Source organism: Neofelis nebulosa, chromosome 2 (genome assembly GCF_028018385.1).
Source record: "Neofelis nebulosa isolate mNeoNeb1 chromosome 2, mNeoNeb1.pri, whole genome shotgun sequence".
In the NCBI taxonomy this organism is placed as follows: Eukaryota; Metazoa; Chordata; class Mammalia; order Carnivora; family Felidae; genus Neofelis; species Neofelis nebulosa.
Window position 1 is genome coordinate 713,040 of NC_080783.1, and position 22,225 is coordinate 735,264.

Consider the following 22,225-nt stretch of genomic DNA (forward strand, 5'->3'; position numbering starts at 1 on the left):
GGGGACAGGGATGGGGGGGAGGTGTGGGGACACTGAGTCCCTAACAGCCTGGAGGAGGATCTTTAGAGCTTTGCTGAAGTCCCGGATTCCCACGAACCACGCCGCTTGCAGCACATTCTGTTCCACCCACAACGCCTATTCCACACGCTCACTCACCAGGTTCTCAGGATACCCTCTGGGATGGTGAGGCTCAGAGTAGCCCTGGCTGAGGGGACCCCATGTTCTTACAGGAAATGGGGCCCAAATCCAGACCCAAGGCTGGGGCTCTTCCCAGAGCCTGTGCTTCCTTTGGGGGGGGCGGGGAACAACGCAGGGCTTGCTCTGGCCACGTCCCTCTCCTCTTGTCCCACAAACCCTGTGTCGTTCAAAGCTCTGCACAGCCAGAGCCCCAAGAACGGGTCGAGTTTACGAAGCTCCGCACATTGGTTAGGTGAGCGATGCGGGACCCTGAGCTCCATGCTTCCATTTCAGAGGGACAAGCGTCTCCTGCAGCCTGTCTGGGGCATAGCTGGGCCCGTGTGCCAGGGACCCCAGGTTCTTGTCAGAAATGGAGGTTCCGGGGCTCAGAGGTGCTCATGGCAGGCACACCCAGGACCTGTAGTTTTGAGACATACTCTACTTGAGCCTGGCCTGGATCCACCCACACGCGTGGGGTGGGTCTCTCTCTCCCCAGATCTCATGAACGTCCTGTCTGGGCTGCTGCAGCCTATCCCCGAGCAGCGCACCACCTTGGAGAAGCTGGTGACAGACCCCTGGGTGACACAGCCTGTGAACCTTGCTGACTACACCTGGGATGAGGTGTGTCGAGTGAACAAGCCAGGTGAGAGGCATGGCCGGTGTGCCAGGAAGGCAAGGACGTTCCCCAGGCTGCCTTCCTGGGTCTGAGGAGGACGCTCCCTCTTCCATGCTGTCCTGGACACAAATGTCAGGCCTTGTAGCTGGCTTGTCGCCTGTGGAAAAAGTGGAGCTTGATTCTGTTCCAGAGGCCCCTGAACACCACCGGGGCCTTAGAAGGTGGGTGAGCACCCAGGGGAGCCCCTGACAAGGAGGCGCCCACAGAAGGATTGGGGGCAAAGGGCTGGTGGTGGCCTGAGCCAGCTAAAGGAAAGGGTAAGGCTGTAGATGGTGGGAGTGGGATGCTCTGAGGGGACCCAGGAGCGCCCTGGCTCTTCAGATAAGGCTTCTGGCCGCACAGCTGGGCAGCAGCCAGCGTGTCTGGTCACCAGTGCTCAACGCGGGCGGACCAAGCTGGTGCTGACGGCCCCAGGCTTAGAATCTACGCAGCAGCTCGGCAGGGGCCGGGACTCGGGCAGTGCCAGGCCGGTTCTGAAGGCCCCCGATGTCTCTGCGGCTAGGGATTCTCCCAGCGAGAAGCAAGTGTCTTAGAATCTTGTGTTAATGATACAATGTCTTCTTCTTTCTTCAGAAAGTGGAGGTCTGTCGTCGCTGAGTCTGGAGATGGAGAGCAGGTGCGCGAGGGAAGTGGCCCCAGAGCCATGCGGGGCCTTGTGCCCTAGGGGCGGCCCCTGCTGAGCGGACACCAGCTCCCTGCTCCTCTGTATCACTCTGGAGGACTGAATTGTTTTCGGGCCTCTTCCATTCAGAGAAAGTAAACTCTCAAGAACTAGGCCCAGTTCACGTTCTAAAAGCTCACATGCAAGTTTAAAAAAATGCTAGAACAAAAGCCAGTGATGCTGTAAGATTTTAGGTTTATAAATAGACTTGGAATTCACTTTTGTCACGACCTCGGGAAAGCGTTCTAGTGCCGGGTTGAAGTTTGTACTGTTAAAGGGCTTTCACTTGTGGACTTCGGAAAGGTGTAAAGTTTTTTAGTCTTTCTGCTTTTGTATATACACATGTGTTTTTGTCTCCTCTGACTGGACAAGTGCCCATCGGATGTGTGGAGTTTGTAGAACTGGTTAGCAACTGACCAGACTATTTCATTAACTTATTTTCTTGAACATTTTCCAAATTAAAGCAATTTTGTAGTAAACAGTTATCCTGACTTGGACCGTCTGAATTCTTCCACAGCGCCAGTGTGGGAAGCGTTTCCTTTCCTTATTTTTATGTCTGTGCACACCCACTTGCTGCAGCTGGAGAGGGGCTCAGCCTCTGTCAGTTTGGGGGTGCCTCCCCCGGGTGAGCCGGGAGCCCTGCAGCTTGCTCAGTCTAAGGAGGCCGGGTGGGCACTGATGCTCAAGCACTTCTTTCTCCCCTCCCCCCCCCCCCCCCCCCCAGCACTGCAGCCCACCTGGGCCCTGCTGTCCACCCAGACGCCCTGCCAGCACTCCCCCAGACAGCCTGGGTCCAGCCCAGGCCCCACCTCGGCCGGGGCGTCCAGCCTGTCTTACTTCCCATCCGGTTCACATGCCAGGGTGTCTCTCACACACTCCGATGGCTCCGACCCATCCCCCTCCGGAGCGGAATCCAGATGCTCACGGAGCACGTGAAAAGCAGCCTTTCTTTTTTATCTGTGTTGGAGGGGAGGGAGTGGTTGGGAGTAAGAGGGAACTCTTTCATTCTTCTCTTTGCTAAGATGGCGAGAAGAAAACGAAAAACCCCGAGGCCCCCCCCACCCTTCTTCCAGCACATCACCCCTTTCTGCAGGTTGACGGTTCCTCTGCCTTGTCCTCCGGAAGATGCTCAGGGGTCACACAGCTCTGGTGAAGCCCTGGGCTCATTAGGGAGCACTCAACTGTCTTCCAGCATCTAGGGACACCCAGAGAGCAGTGGTTCGTTCTCAACTGTGGGGATATGGGATATTGCTATCCCCCTTCCTTTACAAAGTGCTGCCTGAGTCCCTGCTGTCACCAGAGACTGACAGGGGGCGGGGGACACGCCCTCCTCCATCAGGGACCACAAAGGCCTGGTTTTTAGGTGTGTATTTTTTTTAAAGTGTGTAATAAAAAGTGATGTTTACTCTTCTGAGTTTGAATGCGTTTCTTGATAACTCTTTTCCAGAGTGAAAAAAACCCCCACGTTTTTGCTTGTAGTAGACATGATACTTACAACACGTAAGAGGTTACAGAATGTTCTTTTCAGACCCGGGTGCAATGGACTAAGAGGGTAAAGTCCTAGCTCTCCCAGGACTGTTACTTCTGAGGAAAAATAAAACTCATCCTTCTGGATGGCAGTAGGAGGTCTGACGTTTTGAGAGCGTTCTTTGCAGAGAGAGGCTGAGGCTGAGACAGGCTGGCAGATCTTTCTCTCTGTGTTCCCGGTGCGATTCCAGAGAGCAGCATTTTCAGAGGACTGAAGATGCTGTTGGCTTCCTAGAGCGAGGCCTGCATCTCGGCCACGACTTTCTCTCTCCAGCCGGATTACCTGTTGGGGGTCGTTGACTGATTCCCTCTAGGGAGTGGCGGCAGCACACGGGGATTTTCTTAGGCTTTGGGTGTAAAAGCATTACTTGATCCTGAGAGGCCGACACTTGGATAGTTTTGCAAGAAAACTGGAGTAAAAAAAAAAAAAAAAAAAAAAAACAAGAAAAACAACCAATGCCTTGGTTGTACACAGATTACAACCTTCTCTTTGACAACGTCCTTCGTCACATGACCTGTGGCGGCGCCCAGCCCTGTGCCGGGCACGGAGCAGGTGCTCCAAGCCCTAGGTAAAAAAAGAGGAAGCTCGTACAAACGAAGGTTCGGGGCTCTGGAGGGCCGAGGATGCCCTGAAAGACACCGGGGCTCCGTGTCCGCACGACCGGGCGTCCCCGCTAGAGGAGGGCAGGCCGGGGGACTGGGAACCTTCGCGGCGGAACGCGCCTCTCGCGCGCCCGCGCTTGCCAGGGGGAGGGCGGGAGGGAGGGCTCGCGAGGGCGGAAGCGCGGACCTGTGAGGGCCGGTTTCCGGCGCCAGGGTCGCTGCCGCCTCCGCGCTATGGCGGCGCTCGGCAGGCAGGTGAGGTGGCGCCCGGTGCCGGGGATCCGCGCGGTGGCAGACGAGCCGCCGCCGGGTGGAGCCTTACTCGGGGGCCGGTGCCCCGCGTGGGCCGCGGCGCGCTGTCGCGCGGGGTGGGATCCGGGGCCGAGCCCGGCGGAGGGGAGGGCGGGCGGCCGGGCGGCGACCGCAGTGGACGCCTGCGAGCGCTGCGGGTCGGGGTGGGGAGGGTGTTGAGTGCGCGGGCGGCGACTGCGGGATCTGCCTCGCGTGGGCGCGCCCCGCCGAGCCGTTCGAGGCGGGCGGGAGTTGTGTGTGTGCACCTTGGCCGTCAGGCTGACTCTGTGGAACAGGATTGTTTCTGCGGAGTGGACTTAGGTCGATGGATCTGCACACTAGCGTGAGGTCCACATCTTTGAGGTGTGGACGCCGACTCAGACCCCCAGGGGTGGCACGGAAGTTGTTTTCAACTATTGTATTTAGGATACAGCAGCTGCAGAAGGGTTTCTGGGAGATTCCCTTATCTCACTGGTAAGACAGGCTTCATGTTTTTCTCTCCTGGGTAGTTTTAGGGCCAGGAAGAAAAAGAGAGACCACTTGCATCTGCGTAAACAAACATTGTTACAAACTTGCTTATCCCCCATTTGTTCTTCCCATAGACGCTGCCTCCTCCTTAAGTTAGGCCCTAATTTTACCGTATAGAGAGCTACCCCTTCTGTGAGCGGCTCCATGCCTATGAATAAACTTTGGTTTTTAGCTTCCTGTTCGTCTGTTTTCAGTTAAATTTGCACCCCCCTCCCCCCAAGCACTGAACCTTAGGGGTAGAGCCAAAGTACCCCACGCACAGACACCCTTTCTAGTTCTGTTCCTCCCTGCCCCCTCAGTTACAGTGACAAAAGCCGACAAAAGCTGGCGGACACTTGCTTGGCTCTCTGACCTCTGTGCCCTTGCAGTACTCTGCTCTCTGTATGTGAACTTCCTTCTCTGCAGGCTTTTTTAGGTTCAGATACGGTTCTGCAGATTGCTTACAAAGGCTGCTGTGCTTATGTGGGACCAAGGCACTAGGTAACCTGGCTCGGGAGCCCTGTGATGTCTGTTACATTGGGGTAGTGAGGAATTTATTCCCTATTGGTACTCTGTCTCGTAGGTCTTTGACTGGCACCGCCTGATCCCCCTCACCTGGGCGCATGTTGCTAGGCAGACTCCTCTCGGAGAACAGAAAAGGACGTCTGTATCTTTGTTGTGTCCACTGACCACAGCCTCCAATGGAGGGGGCCTCCAGAAGGTATCCTGCGTGGAACCCAAAAAGTATGTGCGGGAACCAGAGTGCAGGACACATCTCACCCCGGACCCCCTTGAGAGGACTCCTGTGGCTGGAGGGTTCTTAGAGCGAGAGAACGTCATCAGTGCCCTCCTGGACATGGGTTTCAGTGACATCCACGTTAATGAATTGCTCAGTATGTGGCCAAGTGTGCCCCCCCAACAGTTGCTGGACATCATTTCAGAATTAATACTCTTGGGTTTGAACCCAGAGCCTCTGTATGTGGCCCTAAAGAAAAGCCCTGAGCTGCTGAAGCTGCCTATAATGCAGATGAGGAAACGCTCCAGTCACCTGCGGAAGCTTGGGCTTGGAGAAGGTACAGGAAGTACTGATTTCGTGGACGATGCCGAGGACTCGGGCTTGGGGGACGAGTAGCCCAGGTGGGATGGACTAGGGGGGCTTCTGGGGAGCGTCCTTGAGAATAACACGTGATTTGGTTCGGAGGTGAGAAAGAGGAGTGACCTCTGGATGGCACTGCCGGAGGGAAGGGGGGGACAGGCCAGGACTCTTGTCTGCTGTGCTCGCTGTGGGGCCCCTGGCATCTAGAGCACGTACTACATGCTCATGCCCAGCAGATAGATGTCAGTGTGTGATACTGATACATGTGTGTATACGGCATTTTTGATGCTTCACGTGAAGCGGTCTTAGTGCTTTGTGTCTGTATGACGTAGAGCCAAAGGCTTACAGAGTCCCTGGTAAAGACGTGCATTCCAACAAGGTGTCTTGATTTGCTGTGGAAGACGAGATCTTCCCAAACTCCTAGGAAACTGAGGAGTGACTGTTCCCTCCACCACGTCCCCCACCCCCTCCCCTGTCCCCAACAGGATTCACACCTCAAGGATTCTAGAATTCCTTTCTCTCTTTTTTTTTTTGTTTATTTATTTTAGAGAGAGTGAGAAAGAGAGCGCAAGCAGGGGAGGTGAAGAGAAAGAGGAAGACACAGAATCTGAAGCAGGCTCCAGGCTCCCAACTGTCAGCACAGAGCCTGACACAGGGCTCGAAGTCACAGACCTCGAGACCATGACCTGAACTGAGGTTGGACACTTAACTGACTGAGCCACCCAGGTGCCCCAAGGATTCTAGAATTTTCCTTGGATCTCTTTATGGGCCTTTAGGAGAAGGGGGTTAGGGGTCCATGAGCGTCTCCAAGGATCTTTACCTACTTTGACCAGCGGAGGGCCACTGTTCTTTTTTTTCAGTTTTGACTGTTACTGGTAATATATTGTTGAGGGCGACAGAAGGTTTAGGGATCTACTATTTCAGAGGATCTCTACGGACCTCCTCTAGAAGATAAGGAAGAAGGTAGTCTTCTCTGTTTCTCTTACTGGATTACCTGTTGTGGTATAATCTAAAAGGCTAAACTTAACACTTTGTATGTTATGATTATAAATTACAAAGCTCAGAGGTGCCTGGATGGTTCAGTCGGTTAAGTGTCCACCTTTAGCTCAGGTCATGACCTCGTGGTTTGTGAGTTCGAACCTCACGTCAGGCTCTGTGCTGACAGCTTGGAGCCTGCTTGAGATTCTCTCTCTCTCTCTCTCTCTCTCTCTCTCTCTCTCTCCCTCCCTCCCTCCCTCCCTCCCTCCCTCTCTGCCCCTCCCTCCTTTTTCTCTTTCTCTCTCTGAAAATAAATAAACTTTAAATATTAAAAAAAAGATTTTCTTCCTATCTGCCCCTCCCCACTCCTCCCCCGTCAAAGAAAAGAAAAAAAAGACCATATGCCCCAGTTTGCGTAGGGTAATCTCAGTTACCAGTTACCCTAATACATTTGTTAATAGGACCTCTTTCACTCAGAATTGCCCTAATTTGGATATAATAGATGGTCATTTCACTAACTAGGACATCAGTGTTCATGGCTACACATCATGAGTATTCTTACTATTACATTAATTATTATCATGGAAGTCCTTTTCGTTGAGTTTAGGCTCCCAGATCTTAGGAACGTTGCTTGTCAGTGCTTCTATTTTATTATGGAAGGAAACATCAATCCAAAGCACCAGTGTGGGGGATACTACTGTCTCCTATTACTGTCTGATCTTTCCGTAAATCCCCTTTTGGAGAGAGATTGTGCATGAGCAGGGGAGGGGCAGAGGGAGAGAATCTGAAGCAGGCTCCACGCTCAGCACAGAGCCCGACGTGGGGCTGTATCTCATAGGCTCATGACCTGAGCCAAAATCAAGAGTCAGACATTCAGCCAAATGAGCCACCCAGGCGCACTAACCCCCCACTCCCCCACCGTGAAGTTCTTTAGAGGAAGGGGGCAAGAGGAGGAAGCCGAGAATGTGAGGTTAGCGGCTTTCAGCCGGGAGGCCAGCAAGAGGCCCCCTCTTTCTATCAGGGAGGGAAGGTTGGTGAGTCTTAGAAGTGAGAGAGAGTCGGTGAGGAGATGTGTCGTTCTGGTGCTCCTGGGCAGGCAGCGGACGCTGTCACTCGTGGAGGAGAGCACCCTGGTCCGTGTTTTAAATGCTGGCTTGGGGGGCGCCTGGGTGGCGCAGTCGGTTAAGCGTCCGACTTCAGCCAGGTCACGATCTCGCGGTCTGTGAGTTCGAGCCCCGCGTCAGGCTCTGGGCTGATGGCTCAGAGCCTGGAGCCTGCTTCCGATTCTGTGTCTCCCTCTCTCTCTCTGCCCCTCCCCCGTTCATGCTCTGTCTCTCTCTGTCCCAAAAATAAATAAAAAACGTTGAAAAAAAAAAAAAATTTATAAATGCTGGCTTGGGTGTAGTCAGCCCTTGGTTTTCTGGACTATCCTGAAATTATGCACTTGCCCTTTTTTATGTTCTGCAGGGAAACTCAAGACGGTGCTTCTCTGCTGCCCTGAAATCTTCACCATGCACCAGAGGGACATCGACAGCATTGTCGGAGTTCTCAAGGAGAAATGTCTTTTCACGGTACAGCAGGTGACCAAGATTTTGCACAGGTGCCCGTATGTTCTTCAAGAGGACCCCGGTGAACTGGAGTACAAGTTCCAGGTGAGGGTGCCTGGTCGGGGGTTCGGGAAGGGACAGCCAGTGCTTCAGCTGTAGGGAGGGGCCGCTCCACCGAGGGAGGCCTCAGGCGCCCTGAGGGTGAGTGGATGAGGTGAGGGGCTTAGATCCTCTTTGCAGGAGCCAGAGAGAATCGGCCTCTGGTCTTTCACCCCTTTACATAGGACCTGTTCTGCAGTTTTTCTGCCATTGATAGGGGGTCACCCAGTCTCACTCCTGGGGGCCAGACGGGGCCTCTGCTTGAAATAGCTAATTTCAAAAGAGCTGAAAATCTTCCTTTCTTTAGAACCTATTCTGCATGTTGATTTTAGAAGTGTAATTGTGACAGCTGTCCCAACTTTTGGGTAACAATTATGACAACTTAGGTCAAATTGTTAGATGTTTTCTGAATTTTTTGCCTGTTCTTTCCATACTCACGGTTTTTTCCCTGAGAAAAACAGAACTGAATTTATCTCCCTTGCCCCTTTATTTTCTGCTAAATTTTTCTCAATATGAATTTGAAAATGTTTTGAAAACTCAGCCGTCACACAATTGCCGGGCGTCAGGGAGTGTCCTGCCACTGTTAGTTGGGTGGCTCTTTGTGAGTGCGTTTGGACAGCTTGAGGCAATTATGGACCGTAGAAGGGCCGGTTGTAGGTCACTGTGCCTGGGCCTCCTAACTGTGTCTGTGTCTCCAGTATGCCTATTTCAGGATGGGGGTTAAGCACGCGGACGTGGTGAGGACTGACTTGCTGCAGTATTCCATCACCAAGATCAAGCAGAGACATGTGTTCCTTGAGCGCCTAGGACGGTACCAAACCCCTGATAAGAAGGGCCAGACCCAGGTCCCCAATCCTTTACTCAGGGACATCCTCAGAGTGTCAGAAGCTGAGTTTCTGGCCAGGACAGCCTGTTCTTCTGCTGAGGAGTTTGAAGTTTTTAAGAAGCTCTTGGCTCGGGAGGAGGAAGAGAAGTCCGAGAGCCCCGTGCCTGACAATAAAAGCTTAAGTCTGGACGAGGAAGAGGAGGAGGAGTGACGGAAGGACAGGAGTGAAGAGCGCATAGATATCCAAGAATGTTTTAATTTTCTCAGAGCTCTTGAGAGCTTCACTTGGATCTTCTCAGGTTATTTTTCCTTCTAAAACTGGTCTTCTAGCGAAAACGTTGTTATAAATCACCTGAGAAGCGGGTCAGACTAAGAAGGAGCTGCATTAGTTTGATCTGTCGTCGGATCTCTGTGGGGAGGGCCCTGTTCCATCCTGAATGAGAGTTACTCTGAGCTGTTAAACTCAGGGGGACTGAGTATCTCAACATCCGGTTTTGGTTTTTTTTCTGTTACGTACGTGGGTGATGATTCCATGATTGTGGGGAATGGGGTTCCTCCCTCTGGTTCGAGTCATTATATACTTCCTTCTAGTGATAAACATACAATTATGAGCAGGCAGGGAGGCTTTTGTACACCACAGCACTTTATTCTATGAAAACAAGTAGCCGGTTTCCCACAGAAACACTCGTGTTTTCCATCCACACATATTGCTTCCTAACTGCACTCAGCATCCGGCAGCGTAAAGGGAGTTGTTAGTGATGTGTGTTTTCATCTCGCACAGCTTCTTGATGCCAGTGGAGGGTTGGGGGGCTGCTCTCTATGTCTGTGAGGCCTAGGCCCTGGCTCTGACCTCTCAGGAAAGTTGGCTTCCCTGCGAGCGAGCTCACGGCCGGTGGGCCACATCCAGGCCTGAAGGCTCTGGCGGCCACAGGAATGTGGCGTGGAGTGCGCCAGAACAGGAAGGGGCTGGGGCGGTCTGATCTGTCCTCTCCCTATCGCCCGTTTCACACAGGTGGCTCCTGAGACCAGAGGAGAAGAGGAGTCACACGGGGTCTTTGGCGGGGCGGGACCTGGTCTCCTTCAGGAGGCCCCACGACAGCATGGCGCTGGGAGTCCCCTCGGGGAACCCGGTGGGCCTCAGGGGTGATTTAAAGAGCGGAATGTGATAGAAGTCATCTCTGAGGTAGAGGCCCGGCCCTGATGGTCTGGGCTCCGCGAGGGAGGGCTGGTGCACCTCAGAACGTCCTGGTGTCCCTCCCTTCGGGGGAGCCGGCACGGGGTTGGTGACGCAGAAGACGTTTTTGGTGATGCAGCCAAAATCCAGGTCTTGGCAGCATTTTAACAACCATGTGAAAGTTCTGGTGCTCGGCCTTATTTTTCCAGCAGAGACTGTGCGGGAATCCTGTGGGGCAGCGCTTCCCACCTGTGGCGATCTCGACCCCAGGGAACGTCTGGCAACATCTGAGAACATCTGAAAAAGGCCTCGGTTGTTAGGACCGAGGGAGGGTGCCGTTGGGATCTAGTGGAGGCGAGCGCCGCCGTTCAACATCCTGCCACGCCCGTGACGGCCTCACTGCAGAACCATCCAGCTGGGGTGTCAGCGGGGCCGTGGCCAAGGAGCTGCTCTAAAGCCTGGTCCGGTGGATTGTAAGCAGGCTTATGTTTGTTACGTTTCTTGTATTTAAGAGAAAAGTCAGTAGCTGCGTGTTTGCGTTCCGTTCCCCCATGCACTGGAATGTTCTTGTAGTCTGAGCTCTGTTTGCTGTGGGGACTCAGCACCAAGGTACTTCTGTTTCCTCCGGGCTCACGTGTGAGCGTGACCACACAGAGCCATGTTCGGCGGAAGGAAAGTAGCTCAGTGAGTCCCTGTGTGGTGTCGGAGGCCAGTGTCGTGGCAGTAGCTGGCCGGCAGGAGAGTCCCTGCCAAGGCAGGTGCTGGAGGTGGCTGGCCCTGGGTTTGCCGGAGGGAGAGCAGCAGGATGGGTGAGGGATTGCTTCTGTGGCAGCCCACATGCGGCGGGGGAAGGAAGGTTTTGTCTTCCCTGGGTTCTCGGCCGTGGGCAAGGTTATGTGAAAACGAGAGCATTTCACTCTGCTGGCGTTTTCACGTTTCTGTTTTGTGGCGTCCGAGTGACCAGTACTCTCCCTCAGATGGGCTCTTGTGTCCAGTCGGGGGACTAAGTAGAATTACAAATTTCTATGACTGGAATGGCTAACCTGGCAATTCATGATTGCTCTTTGCATTTTGATGCAGAAATAAATTTCTACGCACCTGATAGTTTTCTGATTTGCATTATTACTAATTTCTTCAGGTGGAGTTTGAGTGTATGTTCGAGGAAGACGCTACAGTTTTGTGAAAGAACTGTGTGAAAAAAGCAGTGTCTCATTTAGAATGTTTCCAGGATGAATTGTGATTCCTTTAGCATCAGGAGATGTTTTTACTAGATTTACTAGATTTGTAAAACATCACGATGAGTTAATCATAAGACGGCACCAAGCTCAGGATTCAGTAGACTGTTTCTTGTAGAAACAAACGTTTCTGAGTTAAAAACTGAAACACGCTAGTGTTCGCCTCACGGCTGAGGGGCTTGAGGTCATTAGCATCGCAGTAGAAAGTTTCATCTACTTTTCCAGTGATATCACTTGATCTCGCCACTTGCTGGTGATGCTGTAGCTTTCCGTAGGCACACAGCGACAGGTCCCAGGGACACAGCAGAAGTCAGCAGTACGCGTGTCTGTACGTGGTCTCCTCTCACTCCCCCAGTGCCGGAGCCCGCGGTGAGCTCCCCCGTCTTCTCCAGGCGGGCCTGGGTCACTGGGGACGCTCTTGAAATGACCGTCTTTCCTTTCTGAAAAGGACAAATCGCATAATACACAGACATATGCACACAAAATTTTAATGAAAACAAAAAGCCTAAAATATACTCTAACTCTTCAAAAAAGTGTTTTTAGAAAAGACGACAGGAAGGAGCCCTCTCTGTGCTGGAATGCTGACTTGGGGCAGTGTCCGTGGGAGGCGCCCAGGGGCTCGAGTTCGGGTTGGGTCGGCTCCTAAAATGTACGCGACTCGAGGTGGGTTGGCTTGCTTGGTTTGGGCCTCCGCAGGGAGAAGACTGCTGGTAGAAGACTCTGGAAGGCATACGTGGCGAGGCTGCGCGGCCCCCTGCTTGCAGAGACGGAAGTGTGTGAACAGCCGCGAGCCGACCGCCTACAGCAGTGTCGCTCAAGGCACGGGCTGAGCATCTCCGGCATGGTCGGGTCTCCGTGGCACCCGGCCCCGAGAGGAGGAAGGAGCCCCTGCCTGTGCGCCGTGGGTACCCCCTCGGCTTCCCGAGTTGGGGGGCTCGCACGGGGCTTCCGTGCAGCTCCAGGGTCTTTGCTGCCGAGGTGCGTCATCGGGGCATGGCTTTCTCTGCGCGAGGCTGAGGCCTGGGTGACCCGATCGAGCGGGGCTTAGCCAAGTGGGTAGATGAGGTCTTACTGGAACACAGCCACACCCGTCCGGTCACACGTCTGTGGCAGCGCTGCTGTGAATGCGGAGCTGAGTCGTTGCCGCGGAGACCGTCTGGTCCACGGAGCCAGAAATAGTCACTGTTTGGGAAAGGGTTGGAGGCTGGAAGTGTGTAAACCCCATCTTCGTATTTATTGTACTTTCTCTTTCCAATCTGCTGGACCGGGTGCCGGGTCGCGCCTGCAGCAGACGAGCGGGGGCGATGGTGGAGGAGGGTCCGGCGGGCGCCCAGCCCTCGGCTTCCCTCGCGGTGGCGCCTCATCGCGGCCCCTTCCCGGCGCCGCCGGCTCTGCCTGGGGGGCTTGAGAGCGGCTCGTCCTCAGCGTGACTGTGAGGTCTCCGGGGGAGAACTGCCCCCCCCTCCCCCCCCCCCCCCGACCTCGGAGTCCCAGAGCCGGTGTCTGGATGTCGCAGGAGCGTTCCTGGCTGGCTGCCTCGCTTATCCAGGCCGATGCCTGGGCTGTCCCCGTAGGAAACGGCAGCCGGGCTTACAGCACAGGCTGCTAGAAGCCTCGTGGAGCCTGGAGGTGACTCAGCCCAGAGGGCGTCCCTGGCGTGGCCTTGGCCGTCTGTCTCGTAGAGGCGGGGGGAGGGAAGCTGCAGAGGGGACGGGCGCTAGCCAGGACCTGATGTCTCAGGCGCCCGTCTCAGTCCACTTTTAGCCCCGTCTTTCTGGGCTCTGGAAGCTCGCGAGGTTGATGGAGTCTAACAAGGACGTCCTGAATCCTTTGAAGGAGAAAGAGAACGGGGCGTGAGGAGAGTGATACCCATACCTCTTTAAAACGCAGCTTCCTGTTCCCTTGGCGGTGCTCCGTCCCCGCCCCCAGGTGGCCCCGTGTTCCTGTCGCATCAGAGCCTCGCTGAGCTCTCCAACACGCAGCAGGGGGAGGGCAGGTGTGCCGAGGAGCTCTGGCTGCGCGACCCCGCGGTAGGGGCGTTCGGGCGGCACTGCAGGCCGCCGGCTGCTCCCTTCCGTTAGGCGATGCCCTTGGATCTTGGCTCTGAAGACACAGGCTGTCCCTTGTTGCTCTGGATTGAAATGAACTGTTGGTGGTGTTTTCTCCATTGTTTGAAGAATGGGTGTCCTGGAAGCTAGTATTTGATGATCTGGGAGTTAATTGAGGGTTTCTGATTTGTTCTTATACTAATGGACTTGTTGAGTTTTAGAGAAAGGTATTATTCTTTCAGGAGGTGACTTATTGTGATACAAAGGTTTCAGACCCAAGCTATACTTGCGGGTTCTTGTCCTGGTAGCAAATTGCTCGTGAGCCGTGGGGCGTGTGTTGCATTGTGTGTCTGTGGGGTATGAAATGGGAGGGGAATGATGCCTTTGAGTAGACGAGCTGAACGCAGAGGCTTTTTGAGCAGTCGGCCCGGGGACGGCTGCCAAGGCCGCGCTGTGCGGACCCCAGCCTCGGCTTTCCCCCCTTGGCTGGGGTGAACACGCTTCCTGTGGTGGTGCCTCCCCTGCAAGGCTCTTTTGCTTCTGCTTGTCTGGAAAGGCTCTGAGAAACATTCCTCCTTCATCTCCTCGGTCCATAAGACGGTATAGCCTGTGCTGAAGCTGCCTGTTCCCTTAGGTGCCTCACTTTCCTCTCAACACCAGGAGGATGGACTCGGGAGGCTCATTTATGGAGCAGGAGGAGTGAGCTGCCCTGGGTGGGGGTGGGGGTGGGGGGGCTGTGCCACCTTATTCCCGGTGACGCTCAGCGTGGGACTGATTCTGGGCTGTAGACGGGTCTTCGTGGTTCAACCCAATATGTCCCTGACTGTTAGGAAGACTTGGACAGAGTTTATGGGTGGCGAGTAAGCCGGGTGGCGTGGAGTTTCCAGGGGAGTTTGGGAAATGCCAGATCAAACAAGAATAGGGCTAGAGGGTTTCTTTCATTCCAGGATTCCGAATGCTCAGGATTTCTGCGTCCGTTGGGAATTGCCCAGTGAGGGAGTCGTCACGACTTCCCCAAAGTTACGTGATCAAGGTCCCTCACCCCATTTTTTCTTTCAACGTATCGCCATTCATGGAGTCTGGGAGCCCTCCCTTGAACCCCTGCGCCCCTGGGTCTGCGTCTCCCCAGGCCCCTCCGACCACCCTCCCTTCCCAGCTCCCCACCTGCCACGACCCCTCACGGCAGCCCCCGTCAGTCCTGCCCCCTGCTGCTGCTGCTGCTGCTGGGGGGCTGGGAGGGGTGTCTCCATTTGCTGGAGGTGGAGTGAGACTCGTGCTCACCCCCAGGTGCATCTTACCAGGTTTATGTCTATTCGGAGGCCTTGGGTATTTGTTTTTTCTCTCCCGTTGTAGCCCCCTCAGAGAGTTCTGAACCCCCTGGTTTGGGGGTTTGTAATAGGGTACAGCTGGGCCCCAAGGAGATGGCAGCCGTCCCGGAGCCCGCCTGCCGCGCCAGCCCCTCCGACCTCCCAGCGGCTCCACCAGCCACCCAGCCGAGGTGGGAAACATACCTGTACCTAAGATTTCTTCAGTGTCGGACTGTTGTTACTTTGTTTCCTGAAATAGGAAAAGGCGGTTTAACAGAAAAGAAACTGTGTACCCGGAGCCCAGGCTGCCTGCTGGGGTCCCTTCTTTGGCTCAGGTATATTCCATTTTGGGGAACACCGCTAGCGAGGCGCTGATGCAGAGACTAGCATTTTAGTGTCTGTGCACCCACTTGACCGACTGTGAGTCACGGGGAGGAGAAGGAGAGTGGAAGGGACAGGTACGTATTTGGCCAAGCAGGTGTCGAATTGCACACTGCGGTCTTTCCCTGACAGTCAGTAATGCAAAAGCTAAGGTGTGTGGTTACTGGTTGGTCTTTCGGAGCGACTGGGGTGAGGACTCTTCTGTTTGGAAAGCATATAATGTACTCAGGCAGTACATTATGTAATAACTCCTGTGAGTCCCTTGGGCCCTTTGGGGAAAGAACCTGGCTGTGAGTAAATAAAAAGTAGAGATTTACTATATTTGCAGTTACATATGTGCACCTGTCATTGATGTCCCCTGCTTCCCAATTCACAGGTGCTGTGTGAACCACAGGTACTGTGTGAACATGCATAACCAGAGACCCTCTAAGCACCCACCATGTGACCCCCAGCACCCACTGTGTGGTCTCCCCCGCACCCACCATGCCTGGCTTGACCAGTCTGTGCGTGTTCAGGTGCACACGTATGTGCACACAGTTTCTAAGTGGAGTGTCCATACGGGGCTGGACATTTGGACAAACACACGAGACAGCCTGGCTCAGCCCACAGGGCTGTGGCACCCCACAGGGCTCAGCCCCCAGGGCCACCTTTGCCCCGTTACCCTGTGAGCTATACGCAGAACACTGTGTGGGCCTCCTCCCTGAGATGGCACCTGTTCGGGGTTTTCTTGACGCTCGTGCTTTCACAGCTCTCTTTGAAGCAGATGTCCTGGTGCACCTTGTAGACTCTCTTATACCTGTGTCACAAGAAAGTTCTGTGAAGCCAGAAACTAGAGCAGGATGTTGCCCAGATGCCTCACCTAGGCTTCACGGGCCCACAGTGACTGACCGTGCACGTGTTCGAGGGACAGGTCATTATTTTCTAAATAAAACTTTATCTCACGTGGGTGTAATAAAGTGTCCAACATAAAAGTCATGTAATTAAAAAAAGATTGACTGCCCTGAGGCATAATTTACATAAGATACACCCATTTTAAATGTGCATTTTGAGAAATGTGGGCAAAATAATGATATTAAGACATGAGAGGAGAAATTTCAAGCACGTGTTTTGCTGAAGCCTTGATACAGTACGACTTTTCTGTCTTAGGGGAAGTTCTTGGAGAAGTTTGAGAGCCTTGAAGATGCAGGTGCTTGCCACGGACAGTGTAGACTCCAGCCCTGCCTCCCATTTATTAACTAGTCTACTTGGAGTGTGTGTCTGGAACTTAGGCCTCAGTTTTGTGTGAGGCGGGAATTATTCGCGTTACCTCTCACAGATTTGTAGACAATAACGAACAGGAAAGTGTTTGTTGTTAAAGCTCTCAAATGTCAGAGCTGTTGGAAAGGGAGATCCGGGGAGTTTGATGGGCAGACCTCCAACTCATGTTCAGTCTAGGAGAGCCCTTGGGACTTAAGCCTCTGGTTAAGTCTTACACCTGTGGCCACCAGGGAGTAACAAGTTCTGGAGTTAACCCCCTAATGCGAACAACTGGAGAACATGCACAAAATGCGAGCAGCAGTTTTCAGATGTTAGAAAACATACAGTACAAGCCTGTGATCCTTGAGACAAGGGACACATGAAATGAGCCCTGTAACCCCTGAATTCAGTCTGGAGGCATGTTTTGGACTGCACTGCAGGGTGGCGGCGGGGGGGAGGGGTGCTGCACTGCAGGGTGGCGGCGGGGGGGGGGGGGGGAGGAGGCGCGCGGGAGCCAAGCAGTGGTCACACTGAGTTGAGGGAACAGAGGTGAGAATTGAGGAGGTGGAGGCAGCTGTGGTCTGTGGGGCAGAGCACTGGGGAGGAGGGAGCTATGTAGAGGACGAGCTGAAGCCTGGAGAAGGGTCCCTTTGAAAATTAAGCCGTGCACACATGTGGTAGAGTCCCCTGAGGCTGGGCAGGGGGAACTACCGAGAAGCTGAACAACTGAGCTAGAGCAATCTCTATCCGTAAGATAGAAGCTCCAGAAAGACCATGGTTTAGAAGGAGGGAAAACGAAGACAAATCACCCTAAAACAGCCTTCAAAAAGATCAAACTAAAATCAGCTGCCTTGTAGAACGTAACTAAAGGTTCTCGGAAATACACACACAAAAAACTTAGCACTCAGTAACATAAAGTTCACAATGTCCAGCATCCAACAAAAAATTACAAGACATTCAAAGACTCATACAAAGTTTCAAGAAAATGTGACCCGTGAACAGCAAATAATTGAATAGAAAGACACTCAGACGGGAGCGTAATGGCAGGAAGACCAGACAAGGACCATAAAACGTGTCACAGATTTGCTCCCATATGTTCTGTGATCTGAAGGAAAACAGAAGCAGTGAGGGTGGAGAGGAAAGACGTGCGAAAAGACTAGATTGGATTTCCAGAGATGATGAAGTGAAGATTTTGCTGAGTGAGTGGGATTGATGGCAGGTGAGACCGTGCAGAAGGAAAGATCATGGAGCTCAAAGGCACAGCCGTGGAATCGATCTACAGTGAAGTAGAAGAAAGGCTGGAAATGATGAAAAGCACCTTGGGGAGCTGAAGGGACTATGTCAGTCTAGCACCTGCATGATTGGAGTCACGGGACAGGAGAGAAATGGAGGAACAGTAAGAATACCTGAAGAATAAGGGCCCGAACCCCAGAGATACAAGAAGCCCAACAAACTCCTGAGAGCAAACCATGTACACGAGCACGTCCAAGTGCAGCACACTCAGGTTTCCCAGAGACGGTAGAAGAGACATAAAAGCAGCCATGGCGGGTCGGGGAGGGGGGGTCACGTCACACTGGGGGAGAAGAGTGAGTGCAGCCTGGGGCGCCTGGGTGGCTCAGTCTGGTAAATGTCCGACTTCAGCTCAGGTCACGATCTCCTGGTTTGTGAGTTCGAGCCCCGTGTTGGGCTCTGTGCAGACAGCCCAGAGCCTGGAGCTGCTTCAGATTCTGTCTCTGTCTCTCTGTCTCTCTCTCTGTCTGCCCTCTCCCACTTGAGTTCTGTCTCTCTGTCTCAAAAATAAATAAGCATTAAAAAAAAAAAAAAAATGAGTGCAGTCTTCCTGAGACCACGCAAGTCACAGTACAAGGAGGGGCCACTCTAAAGCGCCAAAAGGAAAAACACAACTGTCAGCCAGGAATTCTATATTCAGCAAATACATCCTTCAAAAATGAAGGCGAAATAAACCCTTCCCAGACAAAAGCAGAGAGAGTTCACCGCCAGCAGGCCTGCACTGTAAGAAGGGCCACAGGAAGTTGTTCAGGCAAATGGTGCCTGAGGGCGTCTTGGGTCTGTAGGAAGGAATACCAGGCGCTGGGGATGAACATGGAAGGGAGAACAAAAGACTTGACTCTCAACGGTTTTTCAAAAGGTAACTGTCCTTTGAGAGCCGGCACACCATAGTGTATGGTTCCGACTGGAAGTAAAACGTCCGGCTACGGTCGTTGACAGCCCGAGGGGAAGTGAGCCTGCTGTAGCGGGAGCCTTCCATTATCCTGAGCTTGTGTGGCAGCGGTTAAAGGTATGTTGTGCTGAGTTGAAAATGCATATTGTGAGTCCCATAGGCGTAGTCACCACAGAACATTCGACCAAACAAGAATTATCAGTAAACCAACCGCAGTGGTAAAACAGAATCCTAGGAAGTAATTGGTCCGAATGTAAGCAGGAAAAGAGAGAAAAAGGAACAGCGATCAGATGGGACAAATAGAAAACGCCCAGCAATATGGTGGATTTACACCCAGTCACGCCGGTTATCACGGCAACATGTAGCTGGTGTAAACACCCCAGTAAAAACCAGAGGCGTCAGACTGGATGTAAAGCAAGACCCCCACGTGCTGAACACAAGAAAGTCCCTTCCAGACACGTGGTTAAGGTGAGAGGATGGAGAGCTGTTGACGGGTGGGTGGGCCTAGCAGGCACTGGTGTCTCTGGCTCAGTTGGGAGACGGGGGATGCTGCAGGTTAGGGCTGCCGTTCCACAGAACCAAACTCAGATGGTCTGTGCACATGGATCCACGGGCGCCAGTGCAGCTCAGCACCCCTGTGTGCTCCTGCCGTGCGCGAGGCCTGGCTTCCTGTCCACGTTCAGAGCAAACCTACCTGGCCTTCCCGCATCCCATCCAGAGTGATCTTTAGACACGTAACCAAACAGGTCACTCCTCTGCTCGGCATCCTCGGTAGCTCCCGTTTCAGAACACGTGCCAGCGTCCTTCCAAGGGCCTCCAGAACCCTGCTGGGTTCCTGCTGGCCCACCTGACCACCACTTCCCCTGGCTCCCCTCCAGCCCCACTGGCCTCCTTGCCGGTCCTCAGACAGGCAGACATGTTCCTGGTTTAGGGCCTTGGCGACTGATACTTTGACTTTCTGGAATGTTCTCCCCTCAGGTGTCCCTCACCCCCTCCGTGTCTGTTCAATGTCGTGTTTCCACGAGGCTTCCCGTGACACCCTGTGTGATGCTACAGCTGGCCCCTCCCCGTCCCCCAACCCTGGCTCTCCTGGCCCCACCTGTTCATCTTTTCCCCAGCCCTACATAACATGCTCCTGCTGCTGGTGTCCTGTCTCATCGAAAGTGGAAGGATTGCGAGGGCAGGACTTTGGCCAGTTCTGCTCACGGGCATGTGCCGAGTGTGTTTGTTAACCAAATACATTGTAAGTATGACCCAAAGGGCCACAGGGTGTTAGCAAGAAAGGTCCTGTGAGATGAGCCAGGCCAGCTCTCCCTCTGCAACCCATTTTACAGATGGGGAAGCCAAGGCGTGAACGTCATGACCTAATGGCAGGACGGAGACGTGCGTTCTCCTGTGCGGTTGCTTATCTTTCCTGGGGGCTCGGAGGCAGAGAGGAGGGGACGTCATTTCCTGACACCGATGTACATGTTGCCCTGCCGTCCAGTGAGGGGGTGGGGTGATGCCACTCAAGGGTGCGGGAGAGGAAGGTCCGAGGGGTCGGGAGCCAGGGGACCAGGGTTCCCTGCACGGACTCGACAAGCTATTCAGCCGTCTGCTTCACTTCCTGATGTGTTACATGAAGGGAATGGGTGCAAGCCCCTGTGTGACCTCGACCCCCAGAGCTCCTCGGGGCTTCTAAGGGTGGGCGAGCTGGGCTTTGTGAAAGCACTTCTGGAAGCCGGGAACTTTCCACAAATGTGGTGAGAGCAGGAAAGAAACTTACACGTGGTGGCAGGCTCCTCCTTCCCAGACGGGCACGGCCTTGGTCTCAGAGAAGAGCCTAGTGCAGGGCTGCGGCACCTTGGTGCAGGCTGCCGGCACAGGGGGAGGGAGAGGGCCGAGGCTTGGCCCTGAGGTCGCACCCCTCCCACAAGTGCGGGGTTGCCCTGGCCCCTGGCAGCCCCAGGCTGTCGGCTCTGCCCGGCCATGGGGGTGAGCAGCTGCTGTGGAGACTTTGTCCACGCCCCTCCCCCCCCCCCCCCCCCCCCCCCACCTTCAGTCCCAGCTTCTTCTCAGTGGGGGAGGCCTGTGGCTCTTCTCCCTCCTGCTGCCATGTCTGGCCCCTGCTCCCACCTCTGGCTCTGGGGATGCTCCCTGTCCCTCGCTTTCTGACTGTCCCCAGCCTCCCCCGTTCTCTGGGCAGCACCCCTCACCCTGGTGCTTCGGAACTCACTGCGCCTCAATATCCCTACCTGGGCACCGGGGTCTGGGGCACCAAAGCTGGGCCCCCGTCCTGGCACCTGGAGGTCGGAGGTCCTTGTGGCAAGCCCACCCTGGGCCCAGGATTCCCATCACAGTCGGCTGTGACAGGTGATTTGAGGCCTGGGTCCCCACAGGAGGGAGCGGCCCCGACTTACCCAGCTCACAGCGTCTGCCTTTGAACCCTGGGCTGCAGTCACAGCTGTGGGTGTCCACACCTGGCACGCAGGTGCCTCCGTTCTGACAGGGGTTTTCTGAACAGTTCCCAGGAGTGTCTGCGAACAAGCCATGAGCAGTTAGTTGCTGGGACCCCAGAGGAAGGGCTGCCAACATTGCCCCGTGGCTGCCTCCTGCTGTCCGCAGCGCTCCTGGGCCCTGGGGGTGGTCCGCTTTCAAGCGGTCCCAGAGCAGAGGTGGGAAGGTTGGCCTCAGTGTGCTTGTCCCTGACCCTGCACCTCCAGGGAGGGGGATGACTCTGGGGCCCGCAGTCCAGAGACACTCCAGCCCCGCTCCGGCCTGCGGTCCCCGCTGCTGCCACCCTGCACTTGGAGCCCCCTCCTTGTCCTCCAGTGCCTGTCCCCAAGTCCCCAGCCAGCCCTCTGCAGGCCTCCATGCCGGTGTCTTCCCCTGCACCCTCACCGCACTGCTGGCGGCTGGAGGCAGAGGGTGGTCCGTGCTGCTGCCTGGGAGGGCCAGGCCCGGCTTTTTCCCTTAGACCTGTCTTTTGTTTTCTTTTTCTTTAGCTTTGTCAAGATACCTGTTGTTTTCCTTTTTAACTTAAAAAATTGAGGAGCACGAAAGTGTGAGAACTGTGCACAACCACCACTTCCAGTAGCAGAAGGCCCGTCCCCTCTGCATCTCCTCCCACGCCCCCTTCTCAAGACCTCCTCGCGGCTGGGTGCTGACCACAGGCCTCACACCTCCCTTGGGCCCTCCTGGCCCTTGGGGGCTCTGTGCTGGCTGGTTCTCATTCGTCACTGTATCTACTCCACTTTTCCTCCTTCCTCCCCTGACTCTGCTCTGGGACTTGTCTTCTTGCCTTTCCTGGTGTGCTAAAGGTGAGTCGTCAGCTTTTACAAGAAAGTTTTATTGTTGAAGACTTAGAAATCTATAAAATGTCGAGTATGAAGAGCCCCATGAGCCATCGCTCAGCTTCAGGGATCTTTGGTATCTTGCCAATCTCATTTAATCTATTCCCATTTCTCACTGAAGAATTTTGAAGCAGTTCACAGAAACCATTTCACCTATAAATATAGCAGGTGTCTGATACGTACAGATTTTTATAAATTTTTACGTAAGCACGACGCTATTTCTGCGAAATCAGCAGTAGCTCCTTAGTACTGTAAGAAATCGCAGTCCTTGTTCAGGTTTTCCCTGATCATCTTAAAAATGTCGTTTCCAGCTGGTCTGATCTAATTAGGAGTCCTAAGGAC

The 22,225-nt window shown here is 54.2% G+C and overlaps 3 protein-coding genes across 13 annotated transcripts in view; 2 read left to right on the forward strand and 1 right to left on the reverse strand.

The window, feature by feature from the left end:
• The window catches only part of PASK (PAS domain containing serine/threonine kinase), a 40,709-nt gene extending 38,710 nt beyond the window's left edge, over window positions 1-1,999 (forward strand). For 3 of the 4 annotated variants that reach the window (XM_058698631.1, XM_058698639.1, XM_058698642.1), the window contains 2 exons: window positions 674-820; window positions 1,427-1,999. In XM_058698631.1, coding sequence (XP_058554614.1) covers window positions 674-820; window positions 1,427-1,533 — 254 coding nt within the window. In that variant the 3' untranslated portion in view covers window positions 1,534-1,999. Of the gene's footprint in view, window positions 1-673; window positions 821-1,426 lie in introns of those variants that run through there. The other variant, XR_009253333.1, reaches the window with a different exon arrangement.
• A 1,780-nt stretch (window positions 2,000-3,779) lies between these two features.
• Window positions 3,780-22,225, forward strand: part of MTERF4 (mitochondrial transcription termination factor 4) — a 69,572-nt gene continuing 51,126 nt past the window's right edge. Inside the window, exons 1-4 of one of the 2 annotated variants that reach the window (XM_058698761.1) lie at window positions 3,781-3,899; window positions 5,026-5,515; window positions 7,984-8,168; window positions 8,861-11,264. In XM_058698761.1, the coding sequence (XP_058554744.1) occupies window positions 3,879-3,899; window positions 5,026-5,515; window positions 7,984-8,168; window positions 8,861-9,199 (1,035 nt within the window). In that variant the 5' untranslated portion in view covers window positions 3,781-3,878 and the 3' untranslated portion in view covers window positions 9,200-11,264. Of the gene's footprint in view, window positions 3,900-5,025; window positions 5,516-7,983; window positions 8,169-8,860; window positions 11,265-22,225 lie in introns of those variants that run through there. The other variant, XM_058698752.1, reaches the window with a different exon arrangement.
• The window catches only part of SNED1 (sushi, nidogen and EGF like domains 1), an 89,456-nt gene continuing 76,841 nt past the window's right edge, over window positions 9,611-22,225 (reverse strand). For 3 of the 7 annotated variants that reach the window (XM_058698718.1, XM_058698714.1, XM_058698691.1), the window contains 3 exons: window positions 20,951-21,067; window positions 20,317-20,404; window positions 9,611-15,929 (listed from right to left, as the gene is read on the reverse strand). In XM_058698718.1, coding sequence (XP_058554701.1) covers window positions 15,803-15,929; window positions 20,317-20,404; window positions 20,951-21,067 — 332 coding nt within the window. In that variant the 3' untranslated portion in view covers window positions 9,611-15,802. The remainder of the gene's footprint in view (window positions 15,930-20,316; window positions 20,405-20,950; window positions 21,068-22,225) is intronic. The other 4 variants (XM_058698709.1, XM_058698704.1, XR_009253348.1 and 1 more) reach the window with 4 other exon arrangements.